Genomic DNA, 27,097 nt, shown 5'->3' on the forward strand with positions numbered 1-27,097 from the left:
CTTCCACCAGGCATAATAAATAAGAAAAAAGCATGAAGAAGAATGGGATCAAGAGATGGAAAACAGCAAAGGTCCAATGTCTTAGCATCTTCCTGACAGCACTGTGCACCGTGACCAAGAGGACTTGAAAATATTGCTGGCAAACCCTGCTCAGGCTCACTTAGAGTTACAGCATTAACCTGGCATAAGGGCCACCACGGCCCTGGGGAATAGGAAAATGAGCACAGCAATATCTGCACACCTCAGCACAGCGTTAACATTCATCTCTTTTGCTAGTCAGAGATTGACCAGCTTTACCGCAAGCACAGAGGACGCTGCCGCAACATCTTTCCAAACCAGACTGGAGCAGCCTCCCACTGCCGCCAGCTGCAACAGGGTTCAGCAGCCACCCCACACCTCTGCTAACGGAGCCCAAGTCTGGTGGGACTGCACAGGCTGCACTCCTGGGAGCCCCAGGTGAGAAACGAGAGGAGATAACCTATGGCAGAAAACCCAGCCATCCCCAGCAGGGTGGTGGCATTCAGACTAGACACTACCTGTAGGGCTGGAAGCCTTTGAAACTCTAAAGGATGGGCTTTTTGTTGCCACTTCACCCAGGCCCCTGGCAGAACAGTGACACAGCTCATGACACAGAAATCCCAGCATGAAAAGGACACCTTATGCATACACCTTCCCCTGGGCTTTTACTTGCAGTGAATTTGTTCGTTTCCACAGCTCTTTGAAACAATACCCACCTGATATTCAGAAGAAATCAGTTATTAAGACGCAGACATTAAATCTGAGCAAGACCTTCTCTGCACCCCTTGTTCACAGAAAAACCAAAACTACAACTCAGAGAGAATAGCAAGGATCTGACCTAGCTGAACTTTGAAGACTTTTTTTTTTTCTTGAAGAGACCTCCATTCTATCTGTGTTGAGTACTCTTCAAAATCTGACACAAGGAGATGACCTACAGGATACAGTTAAAACATCTAAACCTTCTCTGATCTTCAGTCAACCCACAGAAAATGCTACCTAAGCCAGACAAGCCAGAAAGAAGGTTATGCTGGTTAAAAACACTGCTTTTTGAGCAGGAAAGAAAACCAGCTACAAGAAAGCAGTGTATTACAAACTGAAAAGAAGAAAAGTTGTTGGTGTGGGTTATAAAGTGAGAAAGAGTAGGACATTAGTAAAAGAAGAAAACAGACCAGGAGCTGCAGCAACCGGAGGAGTTGATACAAGCAGAAGGGTTTGGTGGCCAGTGGCAATTACACAGGGAGCACACAGAGGGAGTTTTGCTCCTGAAAATATCAGGAACAGGCAGTTCCCACCAGCAGCCCATCACTGAGCAGCAACACTGGTATTCTTAATAGTACAAAAGAGCATTTGTTTACGCAAAAATGGTAATAGAATTCCAGTAGTAACTCAGGAGGAAAAGCCAAACCAGTTTGAATAGACCCGGCTAAGTAACAACTTGTACCACTCATACTCATCTGTGTTGCACCTCTAAATGCTGGATTTATGGCTTATCTGTGAGTGGATGCTTTTCATTGTCAAAATTACGGAAGAGCTGCAAAAAGATTTAATTGACAAAGAATAAAATAATCATCAGCGCTATTTCCAACTTTAAGGAAAACAGTGCCTGGCAGACTAATCTCATAGCTCTTCTTTTATGAAATTAAAAGTTTGGTTGACATATGCAATAAAGTCATCATAATATACTTAGACGCTACTATATTGTGGTTTCTGCAATGCATTTGACTTGGTACTAGATGAGATTTTGATTAAGATTTAGCAATAAAAAATCAATTCAGGAGACATTAACTGGATCAAACACTGGATAAACGATATGTCTCAAATGCGAGAGTAAATGTGAAACACTCGTCATGTAGATGTGCCTCAAATGGGGTCCTGCAGGGACCTGTTCTGAGCCCAATTCCGCTTAGCATTTTTTAAGTAACCTGGTAGGAAGCATAAAATCAGTATACATGGAGTCCAGAGGTTTGAACAATGATGAATAACAAAGAATATGGGTCAATGATCAAAAGACTGCTTGATGATCAATGCATAAAAAAATAAACTATGTTCCAATAGGGACCAAAATGTGAGGACATAAATCTATAGAAACATGAAGGGCAAGCCTTACTTAGAGTACTGTGATCCAGGAAACAGTAATTTTGGAAAAACAAACAAACAAAAACAACAAAACAACCATCACCACCTGCTTGGTTGGCAGTGAATGTGACAAAAATATCAAAATGGTATACTTGGCTATATAAATATAATATCTGCTAGGGACAGAGAAGTTTAGTATCTTCTTATTCATTGATCATGAGATACTCTCAGTTTAGAAATTATGCTGAAAATTGGAGAGAGTTCACAGGAACCACAAGAATCAGGAAGATTTGGAAGACATATACAAGTAAGAGATCCCAGATTCTTTTAGTTCAATACACACACACTGTCTAACTGTAAGAAAATTGTAGAAGCCCAAATTAATATAAGAAACAACTTTAAAGCACAGTTCTTATAATATATTAAAGCCATATTTGGGCCATTTTATTCAGAATTTAATGGTTTCAAATCAGTAGTTGAATTAAATAGTGAATCAATCTACTTTAAGAAGTCCTTCAAATTACGTTCTCATATTGACCCTGTATAAACTCAAAATGTAGACTGATTGTTACAGATTATAGATGATTATATAAAGATTAGTATTGTCATGTGATACATCCTTTCATCTGCAGTAAACTGACAAATTCAAAGTGAAAACAACAACAAACAGTGAGGAGAGCTGGCCATGGTCACAAACTCCCCAGGATGACGGTAGAGTCTCCACTTGACACGCATTCAGCAGCACTCCTTCCAAAAGGATGTCACATCAGATCAATTGTGATTTCATTCAAGTCCTATATAATGGAGAGCACAGCAGATTTCAGCAGTATATTTTAGCCTCATTAGCCTGATACTAGCTCAAAAATTAAATCCTGTATTTTTCTGTAGAAAACTGTTAAACATGACTATACATTCTAGTCTGCTATTATAGCACTGTACATTACTAGGCACAGGGGACCCAAAATAAGATGGCCAATTTAATTTCATTCTGAATCTTATAACAATCCTCCAGGAATAACATGCATAATCCAATAAACCACCCAAATCTCCATAGTCTAATCACATTATTTTAAGCCCTTTTTAATCAAATTATTTTTTTCATTAATTACATTTATGCTGATTCAGATCAACACAAATCCTTAAATTTAGCTTAAATTTAGCAATGAAGTTCCAAAAAATCTATAGGATAAGGTAGTCAAATTGTTCTAATAGGACTGTTTTTCTCTGCCATTCATAAGTGAATTATTAAACATGTTGAGACAGAAGACAGAACCAAATATGAGCTATGTGGGCAAGCATTGTTTTAGTTGGTCTGTAATGTACTTGGGGTGAAATTTTGACTCAAGGCTGTTGTCTAAAGGTCCCAGCTTTCCATAAGAGAGAAAAGTAACTTCCAGCATATCTGAGAAAGTCATTAGCTCCTCAGAGGAAATCGTTTATGAATTTAGCAAAGTGTCTTTGAGGTGCAGGAGTTCATACAGCAGGGTACAAAAGGCACCACCTGCATGGGAGCCCAAGACACAGATCCCTGTGGCACTCTGCTGCCCCAGGGCTCTTCTGGCGTGGGAGGCTGCGGGTTCATCTCCCCACAGGCTGTGGCCTTCGGTGGTCCTCTCTGTGCTTTGCTGTCCCCTGCCAATAAGATTCCTCACAAACACAGGTTTAGGGAAAACTTTCTGATAGCTCCTCTATGTCAAAGCGCACATACAGCTAGCCACGTGTGTCTGTATGTATACTTATGTTCAACTATTTCTGAAGGATTTTACTTCCATCTACAGGGGGCTGTGGATATTTTTTTTATTTGTTTGGTCAATGTTGTTTTCTGTTTGTTCTCTTTAGCAACTAGGCACACATTCCAATATTAACTATTTTCACCTTCAGCACACTTAGGCTGACAAGCTAAGCTGAGGTGTAAGTTATACCTGCTGATAAAATCCCAGCCCACGGAGCAGCCACACCAAGCCATGAACCGTGCTGCTACACTCTGGTACAGAAACGCAGAGTTAGAGGGCTAAAACTGACATGCAAGTGATGGGGGATTACGGGGATCTACTTGGCAATTGTCTAATGAGCTAAATGTCTGCCTCGGAAGCAAAGATTTTTCCAATACTACAGAGAAAACAAATACTCAAGAGACAGCTGTGGAAGCCTCATTAAATCAGATTACCTGAATCTAATAAGTAAGGATAATTTTTTATTTTTTTTAAACCAATGCAGACTCTGAATGTTTGCATTACTCATCAAAAACAGGAGTAAATGGTGCAGGTTATGAGTGCTTGTTAAGCTTTCACAGCAAATTGCAGCATCATAAACATCTGATTTATTTAAAGAATAGTTGATTTACTCTGGAGAGGTGTTAAAATTTTTATCTTATTTCTCCAAAGCTACCTACCTTCAGGGGCAGAACTCTCCTACTCCCAGGAGCTCAAGTCAAATTTTGCTCGTTTATTTACTTTTTAAAAAAATAAATAAAGATTGCAGTTGTAATGTAATGTCACATATTTTGTTAAGCCATTATCATTCCTTATTCTCACCAGTGAATTAGCTGCATGCCTGAGTGTTATGGTCCCCTGGGTTTCACACAGCACATGCATTGTTATGGCTGAAGTGTATCACCTACCTGGCATAATAGCTTCCATCCGGCTAATATTTGTACATTATAAATTAGTGGCAGTAAGGGTAGTAAAAAAAAAAATCTAACCACAATACAGTTATACTGTAACTGCAATATAACAGCGTGCTTACTGGTTTACGCTTCTTTTGCAAGGACTCAGTGGTTTGCACCCAGGCTGCAGAGCAGTTGGGTTTATTTCTGCCTGAAAGCACATAAGCCCCTGAAAGCAAGACCTGATTTACAACTCTCAAAAGACTTTATGTAGATACATCTTAATTCCTTCCCAGTGATGTTGTGCCACTTGCCTGGACATGTGAAGCAGGCACAGGGCTCAGAGAGGGTGAGGATGGGTCCCTGCCACAGCAGTCACCGCACTCCCAGAGCCCCTGCCCCTCTCACCATCCCCAAGCTCCGCTTGTCATCAGGCTCAGCTGCCACTAGCACCAGCAGGCGTGCTCCCAAAGCCAACCCGAATGAGACCGAACAGACATCTGTTAAATACCAGCAGTGCTTGATTCTGCGAATAGTGGCAGAAGTGTGGCATGAGTGAGCCATGCCTCAAACGCTGGGACAAAGTGAGTGACTTAGAGTTATGCTGCAGAGAATTAAGCAAAAGCCACACATACCAAGCAGACATTGCACTTTCTACATTCATACACAGTCACAACAAGGCTGGAAGCTACTTACAGAGAGCACAAAAAAAAAATAAGGAAAGGTATTTGCAGGAAATTGGTGTTAACCACTGTAAACCACTTTTCATTGGACAAAAATCAGCTCAGGAGTCAAAGCCCATTCAATGGGTCCTTTAAAACAGCTTACAATTTGCAACAACTGTGTGATTTAGCAGTTGCTCATTTGAAACTTTAATATTACAAACACTTACACACACACATTTAGTCTCCATGGTCATGCAGTTCATCTGTTAATATTCTTTCCAGCATAAAAGAAGTGTGCCTGGACATTTGTTCAACCAACAACTCCTCAAATCCTTTTTAAGCACCACTGTTCCGGCTTTTGAAGACGTCCACAGCTAATACCCATACTGTCAGTGTGCTTTTACATAAGTAAACATGTTTAAAAAAAAAAAAATAAGGAAAAGCCTTTTTCTTATTCTAAATGAATTTTCTCTCTCTTTTCTTCTTTCTTGTTATTTTTATTCATTCCTTTAAGCAGGTGCATGATGAACAAACACTCCCTGACACACTGCTCCACGGTACACAAGGTTAAAAGGCTGCAGGACTTGCTAACTCCTTGGAAAAAGAGAGGAAAGGCAGACAAGGAAGTGCCCTGCCAGAGAGCTGGGCAGCAGCAGGTGTCCCGCACAGGGGGGTGAGCCGGGAACACGGCCTTCTCTCAGGTGGGACTGCTCCAAACCCAGAGTATTTTGAAGAAGCCAACTTTAAAGGTCCATTTTCCACAAATGATACTGTATTTTTGCCAGCTGGTAATCAAAGGAAAATCATAATGCTGTAAAGATGCTATTTTGCTATATTTTTTTTAATGTGTCTGTCTCTTAGTGGAAGATTAAAGAGGACAATAATTAAAAAATCATATTTTCTGAAAATTACAGAATTCATTTGCTTTGCCTGCCAGCTTTCAATTTCAAAGCTCTTCATGAAATTTCCAGTCTTAACACTAAAGCAAAGCTTTATGCGATAAAGGGCAGACATATTTTATATCTGTTCAATTATAATAATGAAGACTTTGCTAATGCATTTAAAAGAACTGCAGTATAATCAATGCTGTATCCAGAGAACTGCTTTGTTGTACCCAAGAGAATTTGTCTGTCTTAATTAAGTCTCCTCTCTCAGATGCAGAACATAGTGACTCTTCTATGTCAAGTACCTTATATAATGGCACAACAGCTCTACTTTTTGCATACGGCATACACTGCTTTCTGGTGCAGTTTCTAGCACTACAATCACACTTCTTAAAGCAGAAACAGAGAAAACAGAGTTTGGACAGTGTCTTTTTATATGCTGAGTGGTATGCACAAGCTTCAGTCCTGTGTTTTACCAAGGAGACCAAGAGTAAAGTATGAATGCCCTAATATTATCTGTAGTCTGAATCATAAATAGTCTTACTTCATACAAACTTACCGGGATGACAATGAAAGCAGTGTCTAGACCACAGAACAGTGTTTGAAGTTCATGAAAATCCTACTCCTACTTATACCTTATTTTCTAGACCTGTTCTTTCAAGATATATTTGGAACCAGAAGAAAGCATGAAACACTGTAGTAGCAACAGATCATTTACAGCTAGATTGAAAAAAAAAAAACTATTAGAACTACCACAGACAATAAACTCCATAGCTCATTTATTTCAGTGGTTTTTGTTTCTGCTGTTCTCCAGTTTTGAATCAATATTGAAGCTTATGGAAAATGTTTTCATCTTCCTGCTTATATATGAACAAAATGACTTAAAGTTGTTTGTGTTGTGTTTTTTTTTCAATATTTTCAGCTGGGATCATTATCAACCAAGAGAAGAAAAACGATCAGCTTTCTGCATGCAGTTAAGAAGAAAACATTTTTTCACTATGTATTGCAGAACACAATGCATTTCTAATTCATTTTCCAAAACCAGCTAATTTCTGCAAAGGAGTTTCTCACCTACCAGGTATATTGAGGCATGTTGGATACTCTGCAGTTGCTGAATATTTGTCCCTTGATCAAAGCGCACTGTTGTGCCTCAGCAAATTGAAACGGCATTATCACCCTCACGAAAAATTAATGCTTCATCCAGCAACCATTTGCCACTTCAATATGCCAGCATCCTAAAACACAAACACTAGTGCAAGTGCTCCAAATCAAGTGTGGTCGCTCAGCCAGCACTGTGCACGAGCACACACACAGAGACTTCAGCTTGTGGTGCTTCTTGAGCTACCCACAGTCGTGCAGGAATTGCAGGGCAGAGCAGCAATGAACGCTGCCAACACCGTTATACTGACCCACAAAACCACCCCGCTGTTTTCAGAGATTGTGCTTTTTTCTTTTTTTTTTTTTTAAATGAGTCCTACATGTTCCATGAATCACTGCTGCACAGTAGGATTACATCAGCACGTAGAGAAAATAAGTCAGTTGTCTTAGTAAAACCAGGCTTTTCTTTGCAAGTGCAGAAACAATACCGCACACTAGTTGTGAATACTTTTTGAACTAGACTGCTCAAGATGTCTTCAGTAAAAAAGTACACACATCTGACGATGACCTTTTTCATTTTTGACCATAAACAGGAATTGAGGGAAAGTAAGAGAAATGGACTGGAAACCTGTTAACCTAAACCATACATTTGACCGTAAGTTTTATAACAATTAAGCAGGGGGAAAAAATGATTCACTTTAGCTAACACCAAGTGTTGGTTTCATGCCTAAAATGTTTCAGCGTAATAGGTTTTTGTTGCTCTTTTCTTCTTTCTTTTTTTTTAAATGTCCTTGTTCATGCAATACCAGAAGAGACGCACAGAAGTGCCCTGTTACTTCTGCCATTTCCTTTCTGTGTGCTTCACAGAAGTGATGACACAAAGTTTATTTCATAGTTTTGTGCAGAGCTGGTGCAATGGAAAAGCAAAATCTCTCACAAGCAGTTTGTATGCAGAGCTTCACTAAGAAAGTGACACGTTGCCCATAATTTAACCAGAATTTTCAGAAACAGAAAATGTCTACGAGATGCTGGTGTTTATGCTAAGAATGGGACTAAAAGGCCTGGAAAATCTTTTCACTTGTTTTCCTATGTAAGCCTGTGCAGTTTCTTGACCAAAGAGACAGACAACATTTGGCAAATAAATATATTTTAAATACACATCCTGGACATGTTTATACTCCATTTGTGAATAACAGAGAATCAAGAACAAAGCCATGTTCAGTCCTGTGACTTGTCACGACCACATGGGTAGGAGGAGCATATGTGTGCAGCCGTGTGAGCACACACCACATGCCAACACACACCTAAGCAGGAGCCTCAGAGGGACTTCATCACCTCCTTCTCAAGCGCATTTTGTAACAGAAAAAAAAAAAAAGCCAATGAACCAAACCGAAAAACACCTTGGTACATCCTGGGCCGTTCCAAAGCAAGTACTCTCTTCCACCCAAATGTCTCCATGAGGCCCAGAGAGCAGTCACATCTCCCAGGGATGATCAGGCGGCATCCAAAAGAGGAAAGAGAAACAGAACAAGAGGAAGAACTCCAGCTGAGAGAAACTGGGAATATCAGCACAAAACTTCTCTCCTTATAATTACGTTGGTAGAGTAACAGCAGAATTAGACAAAAGGAGCAACCAGAAGCCCCTTCCAGCATAGGTTGCTACTGTTTGGATTAATCAGATAGAGCTGTTCTTGAAACCAATACATGAATTGACATTAGTTCAGTCTGCATGTATAATTTCAATTCATTCATTTTTCACACCAAATAATGTCAGATTTTAATTAAAATCTTTTAACTGAAAATTAAAATGTCAGTGGTGATGTACAGTTGGTACTGAACAGATTTATTTTGTCCCTAAAATAAAAGAGCAAAAGTTTCAAGCAATACTTTGGTCAGCCAGCATCAGGGACTGACTACCATCAAATCAAGTCCTGGGGTCGTATTTTCTCTCTAAACATACATTTTGCTGCCAGTTACATGCTTGGACTACCAGATAAAGGACTACCCAGATAAAATGTTATTCTACTAGCAGAGGGATGTAAAAGAGAATAGCTCCTAGACGCTGTATATTAGCACCGTGTGTGTCTAATGCACGCCTTAAGACAAACAGCTTTCTCACTCATCAGACAAAAGACTGCCACTCGGCAAAACCAAAGCCTTGAACTCTTTTGTTTTTGACATGCTCAGCTGGCTCTCTGGATGTCTGTGATTGCAACATTTTTCTCACCGTGTCTCACTAGGATCCTGAAATGGCTGAAATACAAGGAAGTCCCTCAGGCTCCTAAAATCAGAGCTCCTAAAATCAGGGTGCGAACGGTACTGCGCCATCAGTCAGCAGCCGCCTGCTTTCCTCTCCCTGCCCTTGCCTCTGCGCTCTACTCCCACAGCAACTGCTCCAGCTCCACAGAGGACTACACCAGGATCCCAAGGGGAAGTCCATGTCAGTCTGTTATTAATCCAGAAAAAACAGAAGTGGCCACTCCTAAGCGTGCTTGCTACCTGACATTGCCATCTCCCTGTGTGCCTGTGTTATGAGAACAGTTTCCAGGACCGTCCCGACAGGGTTCACTTGCCACGAACTAGATGCTGGCTTTGGTCTGAATTTCTAGATCCACGTGTGGTTTGGCCAAGCCCCTAGCACACCCAGTCGGGCCCTGCCTATGCTGATGGCCATTTGCGGAGACACCTCTTCTGATTCCACAAATGAAGCCCATTCCACGGCTTAACTTTGTTTTGGGGCTACAAATTAAATGAGAATGACAATAAAACATCACATATTGCCACGTACACTTACTGTGAATGGAGATGTGAATGCGCAAATGAGAACTAGGCCATGAGTTGTAGAGAATAAGTCAAACAAAAAAGAAAAGACAGATACATGAAGGAATTATAAACACAAAGGAAAAGTCATTAAATCCATGCAAAAGGGGACAAGCTAAAGAGCTTTTGATACCTGGCTCACACTAACTCTCCCTCCCCTTTACACATGACCTGAAAAAAGAAACTTCCCTTCTCCGTTGAGCACGTTTACTTCCTGACAAACATTACTGAGGATTGCACTATTAAAGTCGATAAAAGGAGAGTAGTTTAATCACTAGAGCTAGTTTGGGGTTTTTGATGAGGTTCTGATGCTCAAACTGCTAATAGCTCGAGCCTAATTTTCTGGCAATTTTTTTCCTACTCTCTCAGCAACTGCATTTATCGCCTTTTCCATTCCTGAGATATCTAACATCACTGTACCTGTCAGGTGCTGGGGACAGAAAATGACTTCTCTGCAGCATTAGAAAGGCTGAAAAAAGAAAATGAATATTACTAACGGGCAGCTCCAGTGCTGCTGTTCCTCCAGGATACGGCAATTCCACAGAGCTGAATTACATTACATATTTGCACATGGCAATTTGCTCTGTACAGGAAATATTCCTCCTCCCTGAGTCTTGCTGTTAAAACAGATCAGCTGGGGAAAAAAAAATAAAAAAATAAGAGGTTGGAATGGGAAAAAATTACCAGCCTGGGGAGAGTGCAAGCACATCCCCACAGAGCACTGAACACAGGACTGCAGAAAAGCACCCGCAGCTCCTGTCCTCGAGAGCCACGGACAACCTGAGCCAACCCCCAGCCATCCCCTAGGGCAGAGTCCCTGCCATGCCACCAGGGCACGTTTCTCTGCCCAGAAACGATGTGGACAACCCCACACCTTCTGGGGGTGAATGTTTCCCCACAAAGCTGCTGGTCCTTCACAGCCCCGCTGCCAGAGCTATTTAATAAACCACAAGTAGACTTCAGGCTTGAAATTTCACAGGGATGTTTAGACTGAGAGCTCACACAGTGACATACTTCTGGCTTTGAACAAGACTGTGAAAACCTATCTTTGGTCGTTTACACATCCTCTCTTCTAGTGTGAGACCTGCCATCTGCCTACCACCGTTTGCCAGTTACGCTGCCGTACCGCCAGCCACGGTGCCGCCGCCGCACTGCTGTCACGCAGACAGACAAACCCCCTTGGTGCTTCCTCCCGCAGGCTGCTTGCGGGATGGTGAGCAGGAGCGGCATCTCCGCCAGACCCAAGTCCCAGACCTCTCCCTCAGCAGCCCTGGTGGGATAAATTCAGCGCCTATGGGGAACCATGACATTCAGAAATACCTATGTTTTTTCAGAGGTGCTGCCACAATGATTTTACTCTCATGTGGGGCTCTCAGCAGACTTTCCAACTAAGTAAGCCCCCAGGGTTTGTCCATACTAACCATGCCCCAAAGGAGCAGGTGAGGGGCCAAGGGCCCAATCTGAATTTCTTCCAGCTGAGCTGTGAGAACAACGCATAGAGAAACAGCAGCTGAGGGTCAGATAGGATGCTAACAGAGCTGGCACACAGCAAGTTAATGTCTCCTGCTCTTTCCTCACCTGCCCAGAAACAAACGTGCACCGCACACTGTTTAAAAACAGAGGTAATTTGAATTAAATAGTAGTCTTAACACCTTCCAGGAACAATCTTGCAAACAGAACCAAGCATTGAGATGCATTTTATTCAAATCCCTGCAAGTGAACACCTGGCCCTGCTGTAACACCACTGCTCTTGCCTCGCCTTAGTTATTCCATTCCCATTGTAGGATGCTATTTACCTCATTCCCTGCGCAACATAAAAGCCATTTCTCCAGTTAAACTCTACATTATAGATGGTTATTCTCTTCTTTATCATGAGCCCACTAATAGATGATTTCACACCAAGACAAAGCATGCAGCTGAGCCACAAGAAAGGCAGTAGAGAACCAGCCCTGCTCAGGTCCAGCACCTCTCCCAGGATTTCCCACTGCCTGCAGGGTCCGACTGGCCGTACATTGTCACCACCGCACTGCCTGCGCTATTTCCATTCACTGGAGAGAGGGAGAGGCAGCAAATCGGTGCAGCAGTGATGTACTGATGTGATGTATGCTCCCCTCCAGAAGCTCAGTGCCTCTGAATATGAAAATGTTAAAGCCATGTTTTTGATAAGCATGACAAATCACGTAAAGTCATTACAATTTTATTAGAGGAAACATTTTCAAATGCATTGATTAAATTAGGAATAATGACTTGGACCTGAAGATATAAACCTCCAATTTTATCATCACTAATGACCTCCTGAAATAGCAGGGAGGAAGTCAGCATCTTAAGGGTCGAGACAAAGAGTGCACAGCACACACCAGCAGCCCTCCCATCAGCCTCACAGCAATGGGCAAAACCCATCATGGAGACAGAGACTGCAGAGAGCCAAATCACAATCCATACGTTAAATTACTTGAGCTGTTTTTAACCTCTGTTTGAAATGACTGAGCTTACAGACTCCAGCAAATATTGAAACACCTTCTTTAAGCAAACAGCAGCTTATATAAAACATTAGCTGTTATTCTCTGCCTATTCACAATGAAGTGCACTGAAAATTAAATGTATTCAACCTGTAATTGTCTCCTCGATACAAATGGTGCACACCTTCCAATTTAGAAGGGGCATGCATACATCTCACATACCAAACTGCTAACTCCAAAAGAAGAATCCCAAACAAGAAAGAGTGAAATGAATGTACACTGTGTTTGTCAAAATACAGAAAGTAATCTGGGGGAAAAGCAAATTGTTCTTCCCTCAACTCAAAAATTATCACCATCTTTACTGTTTTCTGAAAAATCAGTTAAATGAAAAAGATTGCTGATGGAACAATTTCTTTAACAAAGGTTGCGCTTTTAAGTTAGATATTAATAGGGAAGACTACAATGACAAACAGTACATCAGTGTGGAGAAACAGAATTATCTGAGTGCTTTCTCCCACCTTCCTCCTTTTCAGCAGATTGCAGATTTATGTGCTTCTCCTTCTCACAAGGACTACATCACAAGACAATGCATGATTCATTCATTTGTTCATTAAACTTCACCAGCGTAGCATCATCTGTCAGGTAAATGGGAAACACATCCAGACAATATACTGCTGTGCATTAACCCTTTTCCTGCCTGCCTCACTATGACAGAGCTCAAACACAAGAAAAAGGCCTTATCTCAAACAGGGAAGATGCAGCTTAACCCATTCAAGACCCAAAACCCTTCAAGACCCAAAACTCATGCAACCCGATGGGGCCTTCTTCAGAGTACTCTGCATGGTGAAAAACAAAGTTTCAGAGCTTCAGCTCTGAAGCTCCAGGACACAGAAGCAGTGAGGGGCTTGCTGGCTATGTACACCTTCCTGCAAGCTAGAAGCTGGGAGGATGCTCTTCTGCACATCCCCATAACCTCCAGGAGCACAAAACAATGAACAAATAAAATCTCACATGTATTCAAGAACAAGAGAGAATGATTCACCCCACACATCCTATGCAAATGTGGTCCAAAAGTCCAAACAACTAATCATTTGACCACTACTATCAGATTTTTTTTTTCCTTAAAATGTAATTCCAGCTTCACAGTGCAAGTTTGGTTGCTTTTTCGTCCCTTTCCTTTCAGCTAGGAATAAACACTCTATTATTAGTCTGTATCTATCATTACGTTTGTGGTGTGTGCAAACGTTGATGGGTGGGTTTTTTTGCTACATAAATCTCTGTTCTGTTGTAACAACTAGGAACCACATCTTATAAATATACTGCACTGCACACATTAAATATTTAGATCAAGCAAAAAGAAAACACTGGCTACACACGTATATTAAATATCTGAGAGTAAAGAGAAAATAATGCGTGTTAGCGTAGCTGCAGAACATTATAATTGAGTCTGACCTCCACCTCTGAAGCCCCCAAGTTTCAGCCTTTTTCCATACTTGTCGTGTTCTTTATCTTTTTTCATTGTAAATAGTCTTCATTTCCAAGCTCTTCCTGTCTATTTTTTCCCTTGAACTCACCTCTGAGAGACTTAATGAGGACAGAAAATTGAATGGTGAGTACATTTTGCACCTTATTTGAAAGCACGTTTCTCACAAGTCTGCCTTGTAGGTAAGTCCTTCTCTTTTCTATAAAAATATTTGAAAGAAACAACATGGAAGGGACTAACAGCAGCCCAGGACTTGGGCACAGACTGGTGCCATTCAGCTTCCACGGGAAGATTTACTCCAGCTCTACACTGGTACAGGGTGAACTGCTGTAACACAACTGTGGCTGCCACGGCCAGGAATCAGGACCGATCTGTTATCCCTCCGTGGATCACAGCTGGACTCCTGCTGTCTAACAGGCACTTCTAATCACAGCAAGCAGTCACGCAGCAAACGGCCTGATAGCAATCAGCAGATCATCACTGGAAAGGCCAGCACCCAAATCTGAACCTGCATGGCCACCTACACTACTCCCCTGCAACTTTCATGATACACATCATTTTGGTTGTTTATATATGGCCACGAGTAAAACTCACCTACCAAAAAACCACCCCGCAAGTCAGTAGTGCCAGCATGTGAACATCCTCTTTATATTTTGTAAGTCATGCTGATGTTGAACAGCCCCATGTAAATCACCTCCTTAAGTGCCTGAGGTCTCAAAGGAATGCAGGAGAGTGATCTACGGGGAGGGAGTTTTTAAACAAGCCTGTGGCTCCTAAAAAATGAACAGCAACAAAAGCTAACCGTGAAACCTTTGGTTGATTTCAATGTACAAATTCACCACGTGGCCACTCCATGCAGACAGGGGAGGGGGAAGCAGAGCAGGAATTTCACGCACCAGATTTCAGCCTGGGGCGAACCCCTGCTGCTGTGTGCTAACCTGCCGGTCGCGGTCTTGGCACAAAAGCCAGCAACCCCCCAGAGGTCCTTACTGTGAGCACACACCTGCACACAGCATCGGGAGGATTCCCTGCCAAACCCCTTAATACGGCAGAACACAAAGTAAAGGTTAGCTCAGATGAGCATTTGGGACACCAAGGCTGCATCTCCATAGCTGCCAGTTCTCCAGTGGCAGCCAGATGGGTTCGAGCACCAGTCGGAGAGATTTGGCTTTACTCAGGTCATAAGCCTCCAGTGCTGCACATAACTGGCTCGTGCTGACATGTGCTTCCCCTGGTGAAGTATGATGCTTTATCTTGTTTTGCTTTTATTAACAACAACAAAAACATAGAAAAATTACTGTTCAAAATCAAATACTCATCCCACAGTGGGCCACTATTTGCATGTGGGTTTTCTTTCTTGTCTCCCAGAGCTATCCAGTTGAAAATTAATTCATAGGCCTGCCCTCAGAAATGCAACACTAGCCACAGAGGAAGAAGACATCAGCTAACATGAAATAAACCACCTTTGGCAGAACACACTGGGGTGCAAGCTTGGGAACATACAGCTACAGGAGTAGTAGGAAACAGAAACAACTAATTATCCTAAAAAAAAAAAAAACTGCACACTTAAAACTTCCCTTTTTATTGCTTACTGCCATAATTAGTGGCTAGTAAATACTTGCCTGGTTGCAGCATCTAGGTGTTGCAACAGGGAGTTGGAAAACACCGTGTTAGCACTGTATGAATAAAAAGAGGCAATAGCTGGCCTAAAGGCTTTACTGTTAATATTGCTCTATTTCCCATTTCATCAGTTACATTATTCACATACAATAACTGTCCAGCTAAACACAAATGACTCAGAGCAGTAAGAGCAAGTAACAGAGCTTGAGATAAAGCCTACTAATAACAGTGGCTTTCTCATCCCTGTCACTGAATGCATTGTTTGGTGAATGGGGAGAGTTTAAGGCATTTCCCATGCAAGGCACAAGTCATTTTTAAATCCAACTGGAAAAGAGTTTGTGAAACATGGATGTATATTTAATTGCAAAATGGACTCAAGTTGTGCATTAAATCAACTAACCTTATCAAGCTCGGTTCATCTGTAATTCTCACTAAGCGCAAAAAGGGAAAGCAGGTGGGAAGCGACTTGAAGTGCCTTTAAGCTTCCCATTGACGTACTCTAAACAAAAGGTTTGGGGTTTCTGTGGAAAGAGCAACAAACCCACGAGGGCTCCGTGAAGGGGTGTGCATCACTGGCATTCCCACAAGCCTCCCTCCACTCCCAGCGCTGCGTCCGTGGGAGCGAAGCGCCTGGTCCCACCGCAGCGGCATGGGGGGGGTGCGCACAACGGGGGCAGCCTTGCTCAGGGAGTAGCGGCGTTAACGCTGCCCGCTGCCACAGCGGTCTGCCCAGCAGAGGGCACGGCACTTTGTGCTGAATTTAACACCTGTACCACATCGTTCAAGGTCTCCTTTTAAACTGTGTGCTACACGCAAATTTTTATATTAAGTTTTAAGAAACAGAAAACAAAGGTTTAACAATGAAACTGTCTGTGATCCTTAACCTATAACTGATTTTCCGTGATGTCGCTTTAATCTCTGTATGCCGCAGATACATTCTAGACTGGAACTTGGCCTCTCCAGCAAACCACGTGCCCATGGCCGGTGCCTCAGGAGGACGAGAAGCTTTCACCCAGTATCAATGCCCCTGAGAGACTGGCGGCAAGTCCCAGCTCCCAGGCCAAGGGGTGCAGTTTGACAGTGATGGGGTGGCAATCATGGGAGGACTAAGGGAAGGCAAGGACACACAATTTCCCTTCACGCACCTGGCAGTTTCACCAGACGGTGACGCCGGCTGCCGCAAGCGGAAGGCATGACCCGGCCCGCAGGATTGCACCTTCGGGAAACATGGGCATCGCTCCCACCCATCTGCCATGGAGCATGCGGGGCCTTCCAGGACCAGAAGGAGAAGCAGGAGACCAACTCCGTCGCAGTGCAGTGCTCGGGTAACAGCTGCTGCTGCACCTCCCGGGGGCTGCACCCAGCTGCACATTTCGAGACGCCCTGGTCTGGGTCTGCTCGCAGGGAGATTTGCCAAGGGGAAGGCAGCTGGCAAAAGCCAGTAAATCCTTCAGCTCAAACTAGCAGACATCCTGCTGGACCCCCACCAGCTCTGATGGTGGGTCAGATTAAGAGCTCTGCACTCCAGGTAGATCATAAAAAGAGATTAAAGCAACACAGCCAATGAGACAGTTTACCTGCTCAGGCAGAACAATTTCTCCTCCAGATTAATTTCTGCCTTCCTCCACTCACTGGAGGAGACTGAAACTTGGCCCTGAGTGGGAGGCACCTGGGTGCCTCAGTGCGAGGCAAGGGAGAACCGCAGCCAGAACATAGCAGGGCACAGCTGGGGAGTCCTCGCATCCCCCTCCTGCACTCATCCTCCCAGAGGGAAGCCACCCAACGGGACAAGCACGCTCCCTTTTGCAGCCCTTACCAGTGTTATCAGACACAGATCCATAGGCTGCAATGAAAATGTAAGTGAGGGGCTTTAAAAACAAAAACATTTAGTTGAACAATCATTTCAATGGTGTTCAGAGAGTCTATCCAGTGTGACTGTGGAGGTCCCTCAGACTGGGAGATTTTCTCTGCTCCTTGCAAACATGGCTTTGACTGACAAGGGAGCATGAGACAAGCGTTAGCAATATGCCTCATTAAACTTTGTCAATAATGCAACAAGGAAGCCAGAAGAAGCAGCTGAGATGTGAGAACAGCAGGCAGAGATACCGACAAGATGATGCTGTTGCTTTCCTCTAAGGACAGCCATGACCTACCCAAGCTCCAGAGATGGTCATCTGTCTTGTCAGCATTCCCATCTTCCCCCGCAAGGCTCATTATCCCTTAAATTTCTCCATCAAAAGGCATAAGAAAAAAAAAAGAAGGGACAGAGCAACTGCCTATAAGCTGTGCAACTACTGATTGTATGTGAAGTCTGTATGGGCTATGTTTTTCCCTACAATTTGCAGAGCACCACTCAGCTGAAGGCTACTGAAGCTGAAGTCAATGAAGTCAATGAAGTCAATGAAAAGGCAACCTTGTTAAAGGAACCCACTGTCCAAGCCTCAAGCTTATCTACACAAGCACTTTGAGCCACAATTTGAAGCAAAGGAACACACTCACCCACTCCCACATCCACATGCCTAACATCTGTGTTGCCCTTCACAGCAGGTAACTAATTAAAGCAGGACAGAAACACCAACACCCACTTAACCCACTACTTAGTGGATCAAGATTTTGTGGGTGTTAGTTGACTTTTCTAGGGAAATGCACTGTAATCATGAAGAAGCTTTACACGACTTTCTTCAAAAGCATCCAGTTTTTTCTTCTAAGCTGAAAACCTGATAGGTTGATACTACTAATGCACTGGAAACATTTGCCATACAGTGCCTCAAAACCCTTACTCTGTTTAGCAGAGTCTGAGGTTTCTGTTACTGCACCAGCAATCTCAAGAGAAAAGCAAGATACAGAATCTGCAGTCTCCTATCTACAGCATTTCCCCTGTAACTACTGCCTACTATACCCTCTGCGTGGTGCCTCAATGTATGTATACCTGACTTTGAATTTACTATAAATTCTTTACAGATCATAATTCTGAACTGTTTCCTGTAGACAAACTTTCATCTTTCAATCTGATTGTCTTCTACTGTGTGACAGTTAAGTATAACATCTGAGCCCTGAGGTCAGATGATTAACATTTATTTCAAGATTATGCCTAACAGAAAGCAACAGCTCACAGCAGGAGCTCATGTGAACAATTAAAAAGACAACAGAGGAGCCTTTCTCAATTGTCAAGTGGCCATTCATGGTTTTGAAGTCTGCTAAGCATGTTGGTCTGCAACTTGAAGTGAAGACAGTTTGCTGATGAACATCCTTTTATAGAAGTAGCTTCTGTTTAACTGCACAGGTGTGACAATACATTTGGGCTCATCTGACAATAACAACAAACTGTTTTACACTACCTTTTGCCAAGCACCGCCGTCTTCTGCCACGTGCTTCACCTTCAGCTGCCCCTTCTGTGAAGAGTTCTAGTATTATTATTACACTTAGTATTATTATTACACTTACTATCCTTAATATACTTCATATCACACAAAGCTAGCCATAGCAAGTCCTGAATAATGCATCTTCCAGCACTCAGATCCTCGAGAGACAAAAGCAGATACTTTACCCTAAGCTGTCTCTGCCCCACGTTTATCTGGAGGTGCTGCAGTGCTCCCACAGGCCACAAAACATCCAGGGTACAGGAAGGTTGCTTTAATTAGCAGGTGACACTGAGATCACTTCACAAATGGGGAAGTCTTCCTCTCTCATTTTCTGTTTCACAGCTTGTCCCCAAGTCTCTAATTATACATATTCTCACCTCCACACAGAATTTAATGGGAGTAGAAACAGACTGTTCATCTGCAGGCAACAGATCATTCTCTAAAATGTGCAAAGTTAAGTAATATGTCACTAGGAAAAGGAATTCCAGGTGACTTTAGATCATTTAACTCGTCTGCACAGTCTTCACATACACCTTGATCAGACGGCTCCTTTCTATTAAAAAAAAGTACATATACTTCTAAGAGTTTGCAGTTTAAAATGTATTGAGAAAATGCTGTCCTAATGCTGTCCTAAGCTGGTGCACATTCTGATAGTTCTGCTGATTTCAACAGATCAGCATATCATAAAAAAAACATTTAAGCAGAAAAAAAAATTAGTTAAAAACTTTTTTTTTTTTCCAAAGTCTTTTGTTTGACTGTTTTGGGGAGAATAACTCTTCTTGCACTTAACCCTCCTAAGACTTCCTAGTTTCTGATTTTCAATTAAAAGAACAGGATGCTTCAACAGCAACAGCAAGCCCATGGCAGTCAAAATTCTGACAAATTATTTGCTTCACTCCTAGCAAAATAAAATATACCATTTCTCTTCTAGCAACTAATTCCTGTTAGATGACTTAATGATATTTTTAAACCTCTGTAAGAACTTATTTTTTCATCTAGAAACATCTAAGGAAATAAATATCTCAACCAGCTATGAATTCTTTTCTTGATCATCTGCTACAAAGCAAATTCCTACCAATTACAGAAATCCGAAGTTTGCTCTTCAAATGCTCTTCTCAGCTGTTGTACCTCTGAACAGTGCCGAGGGAAAAGGAGAACCATGAAGATGAACAAGCAAAACAGAAAGCGCCTTCCTCGCCACAAACTACTTTCTGACACAGGCTGCTCAAGAAGAAAAAGCTACAAAGTAGAAGGATGAGCAAAATTCATTAGAAGGATTTCACTGACAAAAAGAGGAAAACCAAGGAGCCTACATCAAACAAGAGCACGCTGAGTCAAGCTCCACCCCACACCGGACAAAAGGGAGCCTCAGTGCCTCCACCTTGTCCTGGGGAGGGCCACCACAGCCTGGTGAGAAGGATCGCCCCAGCACACAGCTCAGAGACCTAGGTCCAGGCCACCTGCATGTCGGCTGAGAGGAGGACACAAAACTGACATCTCCTCCTACCGCCTAAACATTGAGGCACTGGGTGCTGTGGCATAAACTTTGCAAGTAATGGTTTGTTGGGTTGGGTTTTTTGGCAATAGTAAATCCTGTAGATCCACCTTCCCTTGGAAACCCTTCTCAGAAGAGCATGTTTACTGTAAACAGAGAAACAACTATTTACTGCTACTTTTATGTTACTTAAGTGACTGCAAGTTACAGATGGCTTATCCTGAACTCTCCAACCCAAAATACATGTCCAGTGCCTTTAGTTTATACAAAAAGGTCAACTACAGTTCTGTAAACATAGTTTACCTCCAGGCCTAAAGTCATGAAGGGAGCTGGAACATGCATCTCCTAACAGCGAATCCCTTAGTAATCTCACAAACAGGAAATGAAACAAAACCCCACAGACAAATTGTATTTCAGTCACTGGTCAAAACACTGGATGCTTCTTCCCAGAACCTCTGACCTTTACTCAATATCTCATGGAAAATAAAGATTGGAGGGATTTCCGTTTGGGATCGTGTTTTCCTCTGCTACGGTATCTGCACCCTGCCAAACCTTTGCAGGAGCCAGAGGAGAGCAAAGCGTGGTTTCCCGGGCAAAGGACAAAGGCAAATGCACCTCCTGACACGTTCATGCCCTGCTACTTCAAACCCCTATGACAGACAACCATGGTAGCAAACGTATTAGTGCTTTCTCTTTCTAAGTAGCCTAAGTTTTTGGAATTATTCTACCTAATTCTTTGTGATATCTACATGGCAAGATGTCATCATAGTACCCTTACACTAAAATATCTGTTCATGGGATCATTTTCCACTTGTTCAGTGATTAAAACCAACTTGCTCCTCTAGCCTCCTCAAAGACAGCAATATATGAAGTATTAAAGTATTAATGAACCCAGAACTTTAAAAATTGAAAATATTTTTCTGTAGGAACATTTCAGTCAATGTAATTTGGGCTTTCCTGTCCCTAATCCCGCAGCATGTTCTCCCTCCATGTTTATTTTTCCAGGAATTGACAACAACCTAGTATTTTCTCTGTGCCAGAAACATCTCCTTGTGTGCTATTAATGCTGCAGGTTCCTTTTGTTCACAGCAAGCGCCCTCCAGGATGCATCTGTAGAAGGGAGGGAGAAAAGCTTTTCCTTATGCTAATGGTGCTGGCATCCACTCCTAATGTCATCCGTTGCTCAGGACTACACTTTACAGAATCATCTCTCTTGCTCTTTTATTCCCTCTCACCACTGCTGACTCTGCGACACATTCACCTACTTAAATTCTGTTGGAGTTCAAGTTGGGAGGTGCAAAAATATTTTTAATTCCCAAGGAAAAGGAAGATATACCAAAGATTGCTCTCATTTTTCCAAAGCACAAGTGCACACAGCTTCCCTTAGTTAGTACATCATTAAGACTTCTTTCCAAGAGTTTCATCACCTGCAGATAGATTATTGTCAGGGAAATGTACTCCGTGCAAAACCTTGCATGGAGGTGTTGATTAGCTAAATGCCACTCATTTTGCATGGCATTTTTTTTCCAGCTTAGATCTGTAGGAGCTTCCTGGGAGGCTGATGGATGCATAAGATTAGTTTGTGTAAAACGAGCCAAATGTTTGCTACAAAAGATGGGAAATGGTCATGAGCACAAGCTGCTTAGAGGCAGGGAAACGTCGAGCTGGGATCGCAGAGAATGGGCACCGGGCACGTGCTGTTGGTGCCTGCCAGGTTGGTGTCTGCAATCAGCCGGGCTCTCAGGCACCTGCCAGCAGCACCGGGCCTGGGCTGCAACCTCCTGGGCAGCTTCGTGCAGAGGAGGAGGAAAATGGACTGGCATTGGGCTGCTTCTAAAACAGGAAGAAAAAAAAAAAAAAAGGAAGAAGAGGTCTGTTCTCCCATGCTTGTGCAGATGAACTTTTGACAGGAGATTAATCTCTTGACCCCATCCGTTTAGAAATAGGAAGGAACAAAAACCATGTTTCAGTTAACAAGAAACACCACGGTACAGACCACAAATATTTGCCTAACTTTGCTGCTGGAGAACTTACATTTGGCATACTAAGTATTTCATAGAATATTAAAGCTTGGGGGAGAAAAAAACACAGAAATTACTATTCATTTTTTGTTTGTTTTAAACAAATCAGGAAGAAGAGTTAGAGACCCATCTCAGCTCCATTCTCACATTTGGAAAGCCAGAGCCACACACCTTAGTTCACCTTTTATGTTCACATTAAAAGCAGTATCTGCAGCCAGAGCTGAAAAGTACTCAGAGCCTTAGGAAGTCTGGCATCCTATTCACGGAGCCAAAGTTTCATGTTTCCATACCTGAACCCCCCATTCTAAGTGATTTACTAAAGTTGCACAAAAGGTTTGAGTATGTTTTTAAAAATGCTTCAGTTAAGGTTAGAATTTGACTTCAGACCCCACTCACACACCTAAGACTGCAGGACAATTCAAAATTTGTCCATCACCTCGCCAATACATTGAAATGATTGCACTGGCATAAATCATTCCTTCTAGTTCATACGCCTTCTCTCATGTAGCATGGTGATTGATACTTGAGTAAAAAATTACTTCCAAATTTCATTTTAGGTTAAGTATCTGATTTTCAACATATGCAAAAGAAAAAAGTATTCTTGTTGTAACATGAAACTGACATTTCTGAAATGCTCAAGGACCAGTTTCTAATTTCTGATGGAGGAAAGGCTGCCAACATGTCTTTGCTTCTTTCAGCATTCCTAATTTTTCCCTGTCATCGTTTTGAAATAGTGGGAGTCATCCCTCACAGCACAGCAGCCCCCAAGATTCTTTGATACCCACACTGATTACTACACAGCAGAAGCCATGAAAACTGTCTCCCTCTGTCAGGTTGAAAGCAGAACAATGATATCTTAAAATGTGGCAAAATTTAGAGAGATTTAAAAGTGTAGAAAAACACCCAAGCCAACCCTTTGAAAGCAGCCAAGAAACACTAGTTCAGATATGTTAAACATCTAAGTGACTCTGAAAATTGAACTTACCCCAGAAATCCTCTGAAAATGAATGGCTACTTTGCTTTGTGTTCACACCCAGCAGCAACCACCCTCCCCTAAAACATGCATTGCTGCAGAGAGATGCTGGTCGGTACATGGGGACATGCCAGCCCAATCGCTCTTGCTCTACACTCACTTTTCTCCCAGTTTATCATACGGCCTAAACTCACCATCTAACAAACACATCTGTTTCTCCACAACGCCACCCCCACACAATCTCACCTATTAGTGCCTTACAGAGGAGTGTATCCAGAGGAATTCTGACATGTTTGGCTAAGAGGGCTCCAGAAGGCAAAAAGGGGGGCTGCTATGAAGCTTTCCTTGACAGCACCTCCCCTGTTAACATTACCGAGGCTCCGGTTGGCAGCCCTCTCCTAAGCGCAACCCGCAAAGCCAGCTGTGGCTTGAGAGGCAGATGGTAGCTGACATCTGCAGTCCCAGCCAGCCACCGAGGCTGAGCATGCAGCCTCTGCTAGGGAGCTGCTGAAAGGAAACAAATGCCGCCATCAACTGAGGGCAACCATTTAAAATGAGTTCACTTTTTATAGCAATGCGCTCTATGGTGCCACTTGGTAAACAAAAATGTGCTGTTAAATAGCTAACACTGAGCAATTCTGCATTGACAGGTATCTCATTCTTTCTTCCGGCCTGAAGAAAAAAGACTTTAAAAAAAAAAAGTCAACAAGGTGAATAAGCTGTAACACAGCTGAGTGGACGGAGCGCTGTTCTGTTCCAGTCACTCTCTGCAACCACAGCAAAAGCACAGTGTTACAGAAAGCTAAGACTGGACCTTAAGTGTTTAAAGATGACTCACAGATCACATGCCTGATTATCACAAAAATTTCCATCAGTACTGAGGTGAAACTCCAACCTTACTGAAAACAGAGGAAACTTCACTGTGGATTTCAGCATGTCCAAGACGCATCAGGACCCATGAGGCAGAAGTGATGGCGCCACTTTACCTCAGACACGCCGCCTTCAACAGGTGAAATCTCATGATCTGTTTCTATTCAAAAAAACCCTGTTTTTATTTAGTAAATATCACCAAGCCTTTATTACCATGGGCATACATGAGACTACTGTGCTCTACCAATCCCACCACCACAAAAACAACACAAAAATGTAGAATAAATGGCAGCATTACCTTAAAGGCCCATTAGGCCGTCGGATGCCAGAGCAATACTGACTGAACTATCCTCTAGTCATGGCAAATAAGTGCCCACAGAAGGGAGGGCCACACCTCATGCTGCTGTATTTTGGATGTTTAAGTAATACAGTGGCACATCTTTCAAAATGTATTGTAGCAAAACCACCATGTTCTAGTAAAACCGCTGCAGAGGCAGTGGCACTGAGGAGGCCGCTGACTGAAGAGGCAACACAGAACAAGCTCACGCGTTCCTTCATGAGCCACAACAACTTGTCTGCTGCACTGATGGGCAAGGGAAGCCTTCAGTGGAGCACGGGGATCAATGTAATCTATCTTTTTGGTTTACCCAACTGGAAAACAATAAGGGGAATCAGTTCATCTCCCATAGAGATTAAGGGAAATTGCAGCCTCCAAAAGCACTTGAGTTGGATTAAGAGTAGCTGAATGAAGCTTGCTGATTAAAAGTGAGTTGCATCAGGCACTGAGGTGTTTAAAAGGAGATTAAGAGGACATGCTTTTCAGTTGGGAGAACCGAAATAATTAAACATCGCTTGTCTCATTGCATGGTGCAGCACAGACAGGCCTGGAATGCCAGGATAAAAATGGAGACTGTACGAGGACTAACCTGTATGAAACAGGAGAAAGTTCCTTTCTGGTTAACACAAAGTAGCTTTTTTTTTTTTTCTCTGACAAAACAGATTAACAGATCTGCAAACGAACCTAAAATTGCTGTGGAAGGAGACGGCAATGGTAGAGGACAGAGCTGGACACTCAAGGGCTCAAGTGAAAGGAGAATGAGCTAAGGGAGAAGAGCACCAACCACTAACTGGGTTAAAATCCACAAGAATCTCCCTGTTACTAAAAAAACAAATCCCAGGTGAGTGGAGAGGGCTGTGGAAGTCCCTCCCATAACTCCTTCTGGGGCTGTCACCTGGGGATGCCTGATACCTCCCTGTGGCTCAGAAGCATGGAAAACACCAAGGAGTTGGAAGCCTGCAATTTGTTGTTCAGAAAAATGTCCAAGTTTATGGGATCTCCATTAATTTGTCCCACAAAAAAAAAAAAAAAAAAACACCTCTCCGTTGGTTGCAACTCCAATATGGAAGATAGGAAAAGACCGAGTATGGAACAGAAGATTTAAAAACAAATAAATTAAATGAAGCTTTACACTTACTTAACTTAGTACAGAACAAAAAAAAAAATAGAAGGGGGTCTTTCCTACAACCCAAAGCACATCCCCAAAAGATCTATCCCACAAGCACAGTCAAGCGACAACTTTAAATCAGCACAGCAGCAGAGTAGCTGCCAAGTCTGTTGCAGTATTGTAATCACTCTGTTAATCACAAATCCCCACAACATCTGAGCTACAAAACGTTTGTTTGTTTTTAAAGAAGCTTTAGAAATAAAGGCTTTTGCCATTTTGTCTACATGGTATTTTAGTGCTACTGATGAGTCTGGTATGATAACTCCTGCACTCATTAATGCAGCCTATGTTCCAAACCAAAACCTGTTCTATAAGCCTTGCTTCCTGTATATTTTAGGAGCTGTGTTTATCAAGAGAATGCTGGAAGTAAGAATAATTTTTAACTTGTGTTCATTAAAACACCTAACAAGAAAACTGCTGATTAGAGCAGTAAATGGTAACTTGTCACGGCTGATGAAGACAGGCAGAGCTCACTCACAAATACAATAAATGCTATTTCAGCTACTCTGGCCCTAATTCAGAGAACCAGCATGTCATTCATTCACCAGGAAAAGTAACAGGATTTGTACGGTCTGTAAGTGCGTAAATATTGCATTTATTCCATTGAAGGGCAAAGCTATACAGAACATGATCCTCTTCTCACTGAGGTCAGGGCAGCTTTTGAGTCAGATGGAAGCAAATTAAACTGTGCTGTCTCTAAGCTGGTAGTCCAGTCAAGAGGACCCCCTGTGTTCAGACCTTTAGGACTAAAAACAAAGCAACCTGGATTGAAATTACAAGTGACACTCTACATCGTATAACAGCTTCACATCTCCTCAGAAAGGAGAGGTGTGCCACCACGCTTGGAAAGCACAGTAATTCATATTCAGTTGGACTTACACCCAGGCACCACTCTTATTGCTCTCAAAGAGGTAACATGAAAGTCATGCAGATTTCAACTATAGTTATTTCTGGAAGTGTCAAAAATGGAAGGGAATAGCCTCTCTCCCATGTTTTTAATAAGCTTAGAAACAAAACACAGGAATATTTTCTCACCATGTTGAATTGGTGAACAAACACAGACACTTCTGTCCTGAAGCAAATGATGCTACAGAGAGCTATGCAGTCTCCGAGGTGATGGAAGGCAATTATTACCACACTGCT

At 42.5% G+C, this 27,097-nt stretch overlaps 1 protein-coding gene and 1 long non-coding RNA gene across 8 annotated transcripts in view; both read right to left on the reverse strand.

Moving 5' to 3' along the window:
- PLCL1 (phospholipase C like 1 (inactive)) overlaps positions 1-27,097 on the reverse strand; it is a 199,071-nt gene that overhangs the window by 53,251 nt on the left and 118,723 nt on the right. Inside the window, exons 1-2 of one of the 7 annotated variants that reach the window (XM_080599888.1) lie at positions 20,166-22,405; positions 19,067-19,120 (exon numbers count right to left, since the gene is read on the reverse strand). The exons of 5 other annotated variants lie outside the window; for them this stretch is intronic. Coding sequence is in view for 1 of the 2 variants with exons in the window: in XM_080599883.1 (XP_080456009.1) it covers positions 19,067-19,120 (54 nt within the window). In the remaining variant the exon portion in view is untranslated. Of the gene's footprint in view, positions 1-19,066; positions 19,121-20,165; positions 22,406-27,097 lie in introns of those variants that run through there. One more of the 7 variants, XM_080599883.1, reaches the window with a different exon arrangement.
- Positions 1,343-19,057, reverse strand: LOC308198160. Its single transcript, XR_013953669.1, has 2 exons — positions 5,335-19,057; positions 1,343-2,888 (listed from the first exon to the last, which is right to left on the reverse strand). It is a non-coding gene; the product is annotated as an uncharacterized lncRNA (long non-coding RNA).

The sequence above is a fragment of the Anser brachyrhynchus genome (genome assembly GCF_964034855.1).
Source record: "Anser brachyrhynchus genome assembly, chromosome: 7".
Classification (NCBI taxonomy): domain Eukaryota; kingdom Metazoa; phylum Chordata; class Aves; order Anseriformes; family Anatidae; genus Anser; species Anser brachyrhynchus.